At 40.3% G+C, this 11,862-nt stretch overlaps 2 protein-coding genes across 7 annotated transcripts; one reads left to right on the forward strand and one right to left on the reverse strand.

Annotated features, from left to right (window-relative positions):
- The first annotated feature begins 573 nt into the window (after positions 1 to 573).
- Positions 574 to 2,291, forward strand: LOC102718053 (AAA-ATPase At3g28610-like). The gene has a single exon (XM_006665070.3). The coding sequence runs from the start codon at positions 574 to 576 to the stop codon at positions 2,128 to 2,130; it is 1,557 nt and encodes a 518-aa protein (XP_006665133.3). The 3' UTR covers positions 2,131 to 2,291.
- A 1,170-nt stretch (positions 2,292 to 3,461) lies between these two features.
- LOC107305368 lies at positions 3,462 to 11,169 on the reverse strand. Of its 6 annotated transcripts, none has more exons than XR_005812933.1 (13): positions 10,810 to 11,169; positions 10,523 to 10,631; positions 7,982 to 10,199; positions 7,558 to 7,866; positions 7,368 to 7,488; positions 6,453 to 7,277; positions 6,200 to 6,355; positions 5,929 to 6,092; positions 5,439 to 5,803; positions 5,242 to 5,355; positions 4,750 to 5,088; positions 4,559 to 4,657; positions 3,462 to 4,007 (listed from the first exon to the last, which is right to left on the reverse strand). XR_005812933.1 is itself a non-coding variant. In XM_040529505.1 (10 exons), exons 6-10 carry the CDS (start codon positions 5,721 to 5,723, stop codon positions 3,852 to 3,854), a joined length of 993 nt encoding a protein of 330 aa, XP_040385439.1. In that variant the 5' UTR covers positions 5,724 to 5,803; positions 5,929 to 6,124; positions 6,200 to 6,355; positions 6,453 to 7,277; positions 7,368 to 7,488; positions 7,558 to 7,857; the 3' UTR covers positions 3,467 to 3,851. The 6 variants fall into 6 exon arrangements, 2 of the variants coding, with proteins under 2 accessions (XP_040385439.1, XP_040385440.1); XR_005812932.1 differs by having other exon boundaries at positions 5,929 to 6,124; XR_005812935.1 differs by lacking the exons at positions 6,453 to 7,277; positions 7,368 to 7,488; positions 7,558 to 7,866.
- Between the last annotated feature and the right edge of the window lie 693 nt (positions 11,170 to 11,862).

The following is an 11,862-nucleotide window of genomic DNA, read 5'->3' on the forward strand; positions in this document are numbered from 1 at the left end:
ATACGATGGATGTGCTAAATAAAATATGATTGTCTCTCTAATTCGCTCAAAAAATTAAATCTAAAATATCGTGTAATTTGGGTTAAAATCTAGAAGGGGATGAGTTGATCTGAACTGCAAATATATTTGGAGTAACCAGACAAATTATGATCTCCATGCATATATAGCACCATATGTACTAATTTCACTAAATGCACACTGTAGCGTAATCCGGGCTAAAATATGCAATAAGTGAATTTTGTTATGATAAGTTGATCTGGACAAGAAATATAATTTAGGACGAGACAGCGAAGGGGAACAGAGCGTGATGGTAGATGGGCTAGCCGCCGTGTGCGATTGGGAGCCGAGCCGCAAGACGCTTCGATCTGTTCGGCGTGTGCGATGGGAGCCGAGTGCGCGGCTGCCGTCCGATCCGTGGTGTGCACACGCGTCTGCCATCGGGATAGAGAGTGCAGGCGAGTGGGGGTGCGCCCCCCGCGCACCTAATTTTTTTCCAACTTGGACGCCGCGTGCGTTCTCACCGCGTCGTCGTCAAATCGCCAAACTTTCCAATTATATAAAGCGGGGTCACACATGTACATCGCCACAGAAGCTAACCGTAAACAAGCACACGACCGCAAGAGCGCATACATGGCGTTATCTGTGGAGAAGTGGGTGGGGTTCGGGTCGGCCATGGCTGGCGTCGGCTTGCTTTGGTCCAGGATGCCAGAGCACTTCCATGAGGAGGCTAGGTACATCATCAGTAGCTTGGTCCCCATGGCGATGTCCTACTTCAACCCCTACGAGCAGGTCATCGTCCCCGAGTACGGCGACGAGCGGTTCCGCCGGAACAAGCTGTTCGACGCCGTCTCCACCTACATGAGCAGCGTGCGCTTGGAGGGTGCAAGCAGGCTCAAGGCCGAGCTCAGCTACAGCAGCAAAGACGACCCGGTTATCAGTCTGGACGAGAACCAGGAGGTCGCCGACAGCTTCGACGGTGCCCGCGTGTGGTGGAGGTTGTGCCCCAAGGCCTCCAAGAACCGGGGGAGCACCATCATAACCCTCCATGGCCGCGACGCGGACGAAGAGCCACGGTGCTACAGGCTGGTGTTCCACAAGCGCCACCGCCAGCTCGTTCTCAGCAAGTACCTGCCCAGCATCATCCAGCAGTGGCGCGTGCTAATCGCCGAGAACAAAAAGAGGCAACTGTTCACGAACCACATCGTAAACGGGAGGCCCACGTGGAGCAATGTGCCATACAATCCGTCGGCGACGTTCGACCATCTCGCCATGGACCACGCGAAGAAAGTTGAGATCATAAACGATCTTACAGCGTTCAAGATGGGGCAGGACTACTACTCCAAGGTCGGCAAGGCGTGGAAGCGAGGCTACCTTCTGTACGGGCCACCGGGCACGGGAAAGTCTACCATGATCGGAGCTATGGCCGACTTCCTCGACTACGACGTCTACGACCTCGACCTAACATCGATCAACGGCAACGCCGACCTGCGGAAGCTCTTCCTTGAGACGACGGACAAGTCCATCATCGTTATTGAGGACATCGACGCGATCGATGTTGAACTCTCCACCAAGCGGAAGGAGGGCAAGGCAGCCAACGGCGGTGAGGGAAACGATAACCATGTTCTGATAAAGGTGTGCGATAAGGAAATCGGAAAAAGCAAAGTGACCCTCTCGGGGCTGCTTAACATCATGGACGGGCTGTGGTCCGCGTGCGGCAGCGAGCGGATCTTCGTGTTCACGACGAACCACGTCGACCAGCTCGACCCGGCGCTGATCCGCAGCGGGAGGATGGACAAGCTCATCGAGCTGTCCTACTGCCGGTCCGAGGCCTTCAAGATGCTCGCCAAGACCTACCTGGAGATTGACGACCACTCACTATTCGGTGAAATCGGTCGACTGCTCGACGAGACCAACACGACTCCGGCAGAAGTAGCCGATAGCCTCATGCTGCGGCGCGAGAGTAACGATGAAATCGGTCGAGTGCTCGACGAAATCGGCGGGGCACCGGCAGACGTGGCTGATAATCTCATGCTGCGGTGGAAGAGGAAGAGGGCCGCGGACGAATGCTTGGAAAGTTTACGGGAAACACTGAAGAAGGCAAAGATGGAGTCCGCAACACCACCTATATGAATTCAATGGAAGAGGTGAACAAGGTTGACTAGGGGTCGGATATATGATGAGGGATGCTAGGTCTTTGCATGTGTGTGTTGTGGGAAATTTCCAGCTTGGCCTGCTGTAATATCAGTTATATGCTCTAAATCCATTATTTCACGCTCTAGAATATAATTCGACCTGTCCTTGTAAATTTTGATAAATAATGTTTCTATATATATATATATATATATATATATATATACGGTGGCGCCACAGAAACGCTGCGTGCTACGAAGCAACGTAACACGTCACACAACGATCAACCAACCAACCTCCACTTCAGCCCACCTCAGTCCCACCACCACCACCCCCAACAAAAACTAGTGGAGTTAAAAAATAACTGATAGAAGCCCGCCCTCCTCCTAGCACTACAATACACTGTGAAGTTAAAATTTAACTGATGACAATATAAAAGAAATGTGTGCGTTTACTGGTTGAGAAGTTAAAAATTAACTTTCATCACACATTCAACCCCACCACCAGTGTGTTAGATATAAATTAATTCATATGTCTAGCATATGTTGTGTTGTTGATAAGTTAAACTTTAACTGTATTGTATAATAGCGTGATGTGCGTGCTTGGTGGTGGAGGTGTCAGTTAAAAAATAATCAATATGTGTGCAATGTGTTTTTGAGTTAAAAATTAACTCGCATTCACTTGCTTGTATTCGTGCTTCAGTAAGTTAAAATTTGACCGAAAGGAGTCAAAGCTTAACTCACCTTAATTATTCGAGGGCACCCTGTAAGTAGTTTAAAAAGTTAAAATTTAACTGCAACGTGCAAAGGTGTGGTGGTTGCTCTGTTTGTTGGTGGTGTGGGGTCTAGTTTGGTCGTGGTGTATCCCGCAATGTTCATTACGTATCACTCAAAGCGTTGTATAGCATATATATATATATATATATATATATATATATATATATTTGTTTTTATAAAATTACTGACTTGTATTTAACGTCATTACTAGAAATCAAGAGTTTCCCAAGTGACATATACTCTAGAGAATAAGAAAAAAACCATAGGGATATTATTCCCCTTCTTATTATGCTAGGGAATTACATCTAGGGAAAGTCTTGTGGGGAAAGAAGTGTTTCCCTAGAGTCCTCTTTTCAAACTCAAGGGGACAAATTCTTTCCCTATGGTTACAGGGGCTAGGGAACTAAAACTCAGGTTTCCTACATGGCATTTGGTTGCCAACATGGAAAGTACATAGCCCTAGGGTTTGTAGTTTAATCTACACCCTAGGGAAACATTTCCTGTGGATATTTCATAATTTCTCTATTACTAGTATAATAGCATGTCCGTGCATACTAAAAGTGGTATTTTATTAATAATGAAATTAATACACACATATGTAAAAACATGTTAGATCAATTAGCCATACGACACTCAAGTCCAAATTCAGTAATGCCACTGGGTTTGATAGTCTCAACTAATTTATCCTATTACATGTATAGAATTTACTCCTATGCAACATTTTCATGTTGGCTACAATCCAGCAAAAGATCATCATGTAGCGTAGATTCATTCCTTGCATTAGCTAGACTTGCTAAAGCAGAATGCTTGTCCACAAGGGACCAAAAGAATAATAATCATTACCTGCATTAGCTAGAGTTGCTAAAGCAGAGTAATTGTCCACAAGGGACCAAAAAAATACTAATTAAGTAGCTAACAAGTTTTAATATTTTAAAGGAGACTAAATCAGAATGGGTCAATTTCATCATCCAAATTTGGAGAGGAACTTTCTGCTTCGTTGCACATTGCACTTAAGTAGCCTCCGAACATTCCTTTAGCAACCACATTGAATGCACTCTCTTGGTTTTCCAGTTCAACAAGGGCAATCATGTTATGATCATGCTGTAAAATAGGTCCATTGCAAAATTAGTAATTTGCAGGCCATGTTCTAAATAAGAAAAATTCAATCAGAAGATAATAACATAATAAATATATTGGTTCAATCATATAATTGTTTTACAGAGAAAATTTTCAACTACATCATAATCAGCTAGTGATAATGCAAAGTTAAACAAATCATAATATACATAGGACAATAACATGATAATTTAACCTAAACAATTGTTCACCTGAATAAAAATGTTTTTTTGTTACACCTTTTTAACATGCAAAATATGAAATAAGTCTTGTTCATGGCAAGCAATTATCTCATGCAAATTATTTGCATAGCATTTTATAATTTCAGCTAAATTCAGATAAAACCATTGTATTAGGATAACTATATGGGAAAATGTCTTGGCCACAACTAAGTTTCAGTTAAAGTGTTGCATGATTGGAAGTAGGAAGTAGCTATTATTAATACCAAAACAGACACTTATGAATAAAGAACACCGATGGCCTGAATGCATCAATGCATCAAAAAAATAAAAATGTGTACCAAGAACTGCACATACAAGAATAGGAGATTCATTGGGAGAGCCTGGAGGAGATGGTGGTGGAGGAAATGGAGGTGGAATTTCATTAGCAGGAACACCTTGGTTGGTAGCAAGAGTCTAAAAACAATAAGTGTGTGTCAACACAATATAGTTTATTTAGGATAAACCTGAATAAAATTAGTATTGTGAGTAGAGGTAGAGTACTGCACCACAAGAAGCTTATGCATGCCATTGCAATGATCATACAAGCCTAAACCCCATGATAAGACACTCTTAGCATGATCCTCTGTTCTCCGAATCTTTTCAGACTGCCTTCTTTTCTCATTTTCATCTTGTTCTTGACAAAGACGCTTACGAACAACGGAGGAAGCTCTACCAACTCTAACCTCATCAATAGCCTCTTTATCATTAATAAGCCCATTAAATGTTGCCCATCTACCATGTCCCTTCCTGGCAGAGCAATTGTATAGAGCTTGAGGATCAACAGGATTATTCTTCCAATTGTATTCTTTCCCACGTAATCTAGCAACATTTGTTCTATAATCCTTCTACAAAACAAAATTCAATAAATTTGTATGATTGCCCATATAAATGATAAATCATGTTAAAATGCATGATCTCCAACAATAACAAATGTGTGTTCATATACATCACAGTAAATAAGTTAGTGCACATGATAAATCAGATAAACAAGCAAGTACCAGACACTCGGTGGCTTCCTCAGTGTTCAGTTCATCAGGGTTATTTGGATCGGCCCCTCTATGTGTGTAGACCCACGCCTCAATCTTACTTATGTCCCGCCCTTCTCTCATAGACTGTGAAATTAACCAGAAAAATATTTAAATTGCTATCTTTTGGAGTTTATGTAACGAAAACAAGTTAAGATTAAACATTTCACCATTTTTTGTCTTATTGTCGCAATGGAGTTAGAACCACCCTTATGAGGCTTATATTTTGAGCTGGTTCTATTGGCATGACTTTTCTCTGATTTTTTAATCCAGGAAGGATCACACCATTCATCAACTAGAACAGCCCAAGCCTCCTGAGTGCACCATTTAGGTTTTTGTGCTATGTACTCATTTCTTAGTAGATAACAGTGCCCAGCAGCCTTGTCTGATATCTTTTTTTGTTTTTCAACTTTGCGACAGTGGTCTATTATGGCATTGATCCTAGCATAGTACATGACACTTGTGATGAGAACCTTGCAGCACCTTCCAACATGTTGTCTTGCAGCTTCTGCTGAGGTTCACACCTAAACCTTAGCTGTGCACAAAAGAGGTAAATTAGGTTCACAGTATCTTATATAACTATCATATGAAATTAAAAAATGTGTGCAGAAACATAGAAACAATGGAAAAAGAATATATAATAGGTGAATTTTATTTTACCCAGAAATTATCTTCAACTTCATTGGCAACAGAACGGCCACTTGTGTCCTTTTGAGCTTCATAATGCAGCCATTTCTTTGCCACCAATGTTTTTCCTTTGTAGTTAACAATTCCAGGATGATATTCCCTTAGGAGACATGACAATACACTTGCTGGCTTCCGGCCTTTATGTAATATAGGGAGTTCAATCCAGTGGCTAGAAGGAAGCAATATATGTTTAGTATGTAAATAAGTATTGTATGGGATTCAAGTGGGGAAGAAAAAGACTTACGTATTGCCATCAGGTTCAATCAATGGGCGATCTTTCTCATTAGGAATAGCAGGTGGAAGTTCAAAAAGACCCCGTAAGTAACCCTCATCCTCAATAAGATTCTCAATAGCTACTGAGTTCTCGATAGGACGGCATTGCCTTCTTCCAAGTGTCATCCTACAAATAATAAATATATGGGAATTAGACAATATTGTAAATTGCAAAGTTATAAATAAGGAAAGGGAGGATTGTTTGGTGAATTGAATGCACTCACAATATATATTTATAATACCAATACTAAAATATAAAATTACAAATCATCAATGTCTTCTTGGTAATTTTCAACATATATTTCAGGACATGATTCTGTATCAGACATGTTTTCTTCGTCTTTATCAGATGGATGATCATGCCCTATACTACCAGAATGTTCTTGATTCGTTAGGACAAACAAATCATCTGGGTCATCAACCTCATCTGAACCTCGAGGTGCAATGTTATCAAGGCCAAATTCTAGTTGTACAAATAAGTCACCTTGCAAACCATCTTCTTGAAAGACATCTATAGTTGTTTGAGGTGCATCACTGTAATCATCCATTGAGGGAGTTGGTACACTACCTAGAGGTGCCACCTTGTAGGCAACCCACCATGCATTAAGAGTTTCATCAGAAGTGCATGCATATGGAACATAATAAACTTGGGTTACTTGGTTAGCAAGAACAAAAGGCTCATTGGTAGGATTGGATGATGCATGTGCTACCTCGACTAATCCAAATCTGTTCAAGTGTCTCACTCCATTAGTTGGGTGGAACCAATGGCACTCAAACAACACAAGAGCAAACTCATTATCACCATCAAATTTGAGCTCTATAATGTCCTTGATAAAACCATAATACTCAAGCTCATCATTAGTAATATCGTCAACTCCCATAGCAAGTACCCCAGTATTAATAGTAGCAAGCTTCCCCCTAGATTTTTCATACTTCTCAAATCGAAATCTGTACCCATTAACTTCATACATGTCATATGACTTAACTTTTAAGCTACATCCTCGTGAAATGTGGCGCAATTCATTACATATGCTTGCATCCTTGATGCACTGCAATTCATAAACACATGATTAGATCCAAATTTGTTTTGAGAAAACTTGGTGCAGGCACTGATTACTAGCACATATGGTTTCACATACCAAAGTTTTGAACCAATCCAGCAAGCTGGGTTTATTATTACCATCTCCATCTCGCCTTAATCTATCTAATTCCTTTTGATTTGGTGGTCTCGAGCGCCTCCATTGTTCACGTTCAAATTTTCTACATATTTTATATAATCATATGAGTACTTAAGAACTTAGCTGTTAATAGTAGATTTAGACAACTTACTTCATAATCTCATCCATTTCAACCATGTTTGTCAAAATATATATCATTGCTGTCTTGTATTCTTCCATAGTTAACACTCTAGATATCCCTCTTCCAACCTTCCATCCCCTAACTTGGAATAAGCTTAGGCTACTTGTGCTCATAACAGAATGTTGAGCATAGCGGTGAGGTTGATTTCGTGAGTTAGATATAGTTTCAGGAAGGTACAGGGAAGTGAAGCTTGAAATTTCGTCAACAAGATAGGACTCAACAATTGATCCTTCAACACGTGCCTTATTGCGAACTTTTTGTCTAACCTTTTTTATGAACCTATATTAACAAGTCTGTCAGACCATCGACCTAACTGAAACAAATTATTCCTTATAACAGTAATGATAATAATAAGTAATAGGAAAGGATAGAATTCAAAGACTGAGCTATATACCTCTTATAATTATACATCCAACGATATTGAACAGGACCTCCAATTCTTGCTTGATAAGGAAGGTGTATCATTAGATGTTCCATTGGATTAAAGAACCCTGGGGGAAAAATTTTCTCTAATTTGCAAATTATGACAGGAATGTCTGCCTCCAATTTCAGCATCTGGACAGAATCTATTTCTTTGGAACAAAGCAATCTATAAAAATAACTTAGCTCGGCTAATACCTCCCAAACATCATTATGTACAAACCCTCGAAGCATAACAGGCAATAGCCGCTCAAGAAATATATGGTAGTCATGACTTTTGAGACCATGTATTTTTAATTGCTCAATGTTAACCCCTCTCCTTATGTTGGCTGCATACCCATCTGGAAATTTGAGCTCCATAATCCATTTCATTACATCCTTCTTTTGGGCCCTTGTTAAGCAAAATGATGCAATAGGCTTCTCCCACTTGTTATTTGGTTTTTCTACAAGGTTTAGATGACTTCTATTGCATATTTCAGCTTGGTCAAGGCGAGCTTTGATATTGTCCTTAGTCTTATTGGGAATATCAAGGCATGTATTAAAAATTGCTTCAGCAACATTTTTCTCATTATGCATGACGTCGATGTTATGTCGAAGCAAAAGTTTAGGGAAATATGGCAGCTCCCACAAGATAGGAATGTGTGTCCAATTGTGTGTCTCGCCATAACCCTCAAATGAGTTTTCTTTGATATTATTCATATATGCTAGCACCTCTTCCCCATTTAACCTATGTGGAGGCATGTCATGCACTGTTGTCTCTTTTCGAAATGTATTATGCTGCTCCCTAAACTCATGGTCAAGGGGAAGAAATCTTCTATGACAATCAAACCAGCTATACTTGTGCCCTTTGTCTAGCCAAATTGTATGAATATCCCCCATACATTCTTGACAAGCCAAGCTACCATGTGTAGACCATCCAGAAAACATGCCTAATGCAGGATGGTCATGTACAGAGAAAAAATAGGTCACCCTCATGTTGAAATTTTGCTTGAGAGAGCTATCATAAGTCTGTACCCCTTGCCATGCCTCCTTTAACTCATCAACTAGTGGTCTCATGAAAACGTTCATGTTCTTGCCAGGATGCTTTGGTCCAGGGATCACTAGACTAAGAAATATATTTTCTGGTTTTAAACAGAGAGACGGAGGTAAGTTCAAAGGTGCCACAAAAACTGGCCAACAAGAATATTGTGTAGCTCCAAAACTAAATGGATTGAAGCCATCTGTAGCTAATACAACACGAACATTACGTGCATCCATTGCAAAGTTAGCAAAGATCTTATCAAATTCTTTCCATGCCTCACCATCAGATGGATGCACCATAAGTCCTGGATTAACGCGTTTCCCTTCCTTATGAAACTGCATATGCTTTGCAGTTTCCGGCTCCATGTACATCCTTTGCAATCTTGGTATAAATGGGAGGTAACGTAAAACTTTTCGTGGAATTGGTTTACGCTTTCTACCTGTGTTTTCCTCTTGAACAATTTCATACCGAGGTTCCCCACAGAAATCACAGTACTCTTTGTCACTGTTCTCCTTATAGTACAGCATACAATTATTATAGCAAGCATCAATCTTCACATATGGCATTTTGAGTCCTTTTAAAAGACACATACACTCATATAATGTAGATGGCATGATATGTCCTTGTGGCAGAACATCTCCAAACAAGCTAAGTACAAGATTATGCTGTGACTTAATGCCCATCAAACGTGTTACTGCAGTTAAACGTGATACTAAAGTTAAATTGTGAACCGGATCTTGTGCGGCTGACAACATGGAATAGAACGCTTTGGCATCTGCAGTGGGCTCCTCATCTATATTATCAATATGAACTGCATCCCCAAAGTCACCCAACATGTCATCTAAGCGGTCAGCGGCACTATAAGTCTCCTCTATTCTAGACACCCCAACATGTCTTTCCCCATGTTCAGTCCATCTAAAATAGCCAGGCATGAACCCCCATTGACAAAGATGAGTGGTCATTAAATTTTTTGTTCGCCTGACTCCATTGCGACATTTTGAGCAAGGACAGGGAATTCCAAACTTAGCATTACGAACACCTTGAAAAGCATGAGCCAAAAAATTATTTGTGTTGCGCATCCACTCCTGAGAGTGTCGTCCGTCATCACTCCACCCACTATACATCCAACTGCGCTCTTCTTCTAGTGACATGGTTAATCTTCTTAATTAATCTGAAACAATTTTTTTCATGGTTGTTAATGGTTTTAACTATTAAAAGTTTACTGTATGGCATCAGATAGGTAACGTATTTTTCAACTTTGCACTTAAAAGAGAATAGTCTCACTCTATGATATTATAGCATGTGCATATCATCATTTATATCTCAACTAGCTAGAGCAGAACAATTCACTCCTAATAACCATACCAGTCCGTCAGTCCCTAAGAATAATAAGTTGATTGTTCATCCATAAAAAATAATCACAACAAATATACGAGGAAAGAATTGCATGTCATGCAAACATATATTGGTGAATTGATGAATAAATGTACTTACTTCCTCCTTGTCTAGATTAAACTGTAAATGATTATTGATACCACTGCCTTTCGTTCTCTCGTCCCAAATAAGTGCAGAAGCTTTTCAGTGTATGTCTATTTGTTCCACTCTAAAGCAAGGAAACAGAAGAGTTACAACCCATTTAAGTCCAATGCAGATACATACAAGGTTTTTTTTAGACATTTGCTAAAGTATAGATCTGGCCCAAGTAAAAGGCAGCCAAAAGACCAAATACAGAAGGAAATAAAATTCTTTAAAGAAATTATGACAGAGAGCAAATAACAAACCAAAGAGAAGAGAGCAGAAGAGCCTTGGGCCAGAAGTAGGATTCACTCGATGGAGTGAAACGTAATCTGGATGCAGCAGAGAATCAACAGCTTGATTAACAGGAGGACCCGTGAATTTTCAAAGCTAGTAGATCACAAGCTAGTAGATGGAGAGGGGATTTTTGGAGGATTAGATCTGCTCAAATGGGGGCCAACAGAGAGACATCTTTGACTGATTTGGGTGGATCTGAGGCAGGAGATTTCGATTTTGTGGGTGTGAAGGTTAGATTGCTTGACTACTGCTGGATCTGTGGAGGATTGAGCTTGCTTTTCTTTGAGTTGGGGGGAAAATGACTGGGAGTGCTTCAGGAGGTAAAAGAAGAACAGTATCTGGAACGAGCGAGATTTCTTTTTAAGACCCAACCAGTGCGCTTTTGGGTTGCCGCCAAGCGAAAAAAATGGCGGTAAGAGCTGAAACATTGGCGCTATTTTTTCCCACCAACTAAAAAAATGGCACATATAGCTTTGGCTAGCTCCATTTGGGACAGCAGTGCCACTGTAGCATCTATGTGGCATACCAATTGTTTTTTTACTATTTAGTTCCCTAGGGATAAAAATAAAATGTAGGGGAAGCATTGCTCCCTAGATTTTGATATGTATACACTAGGGAATTATTTTTATCCCTTGGGTTGATTAACACATAGTAGGGAACACTTTTAACTCAAGGGAAACTTTTGATTTCTAGTAGTGCGTTAGAACATCGCATTCTTTTACAACATCATTTTACTAGTACACATAATGCAATTGGTTAAAAAAAAACTAGTCAACGTAAGACTAGGAGAAACTAGCCGTTGTTCCGTTAAATCATCAATATAAATAGCAATCCAATGTTATCCTCTGAATTTCTTACGTATCGTATCTTTGCTTGTCATCCACTTTAGTGTGCTTCTGCTCTGTATCCCCCTCAACGCCGAAAAACAAAAATTAACAATAAGCATAGATATATTTTTTAATTGGTCCCTTTTCTATATATTACAAGGGTTTGATACCCCAAGGCTGAACTAGGCAGCTGAC

This window comes from Oryza brachyantha, chromosome 12 (genome assembly GCF_000231095.2).
Source record: "Oryza brachyantha chromosome 12, ObraRS2, whole genome shotgun sequence".
NCBI classification, from domain to species: Eukaryota; Viridiplantae; Streptophyta; class Magnoliopsida; order Poales; family Poaceae; genus Oryza; species Oryza brachyantha.

What these genes read in the sequence shown, in the direction of transcription:
- LOC102718053 (XM_006665070.3), top strand. Translation starts at nt 574, where the DNA reads ATGTACATCGCCACAGAAGCTAACCGTAAACAAGCACACGACCGCAAG.
- LOC107305368 (XM_040529506.1), bottom strand. Translation starts at nt 5,723, where the DNA reads ATGTACTATGCTAGGATCAATGCCATAATAGACCACTGTCGCAAAGTT. An exon ending in AGGAAGCCACCGAGTGTCTG is followed by an intron (nt 5,089 to 5,241) that starts GTACTTGCTTGT and finishes TTTGTTTTGTAG; the next exon opens with AAGGATTATAGAACAAATGT. An exon ending in GCATGCATAAGCTTCTTGTG is followed by an intron (nt 4,658 to 4,749) that starts GTGCAGTACTCT and finishes TATTGTTTTTAG; the next exon opens with ACTCTTGCTACCAACCAAGG.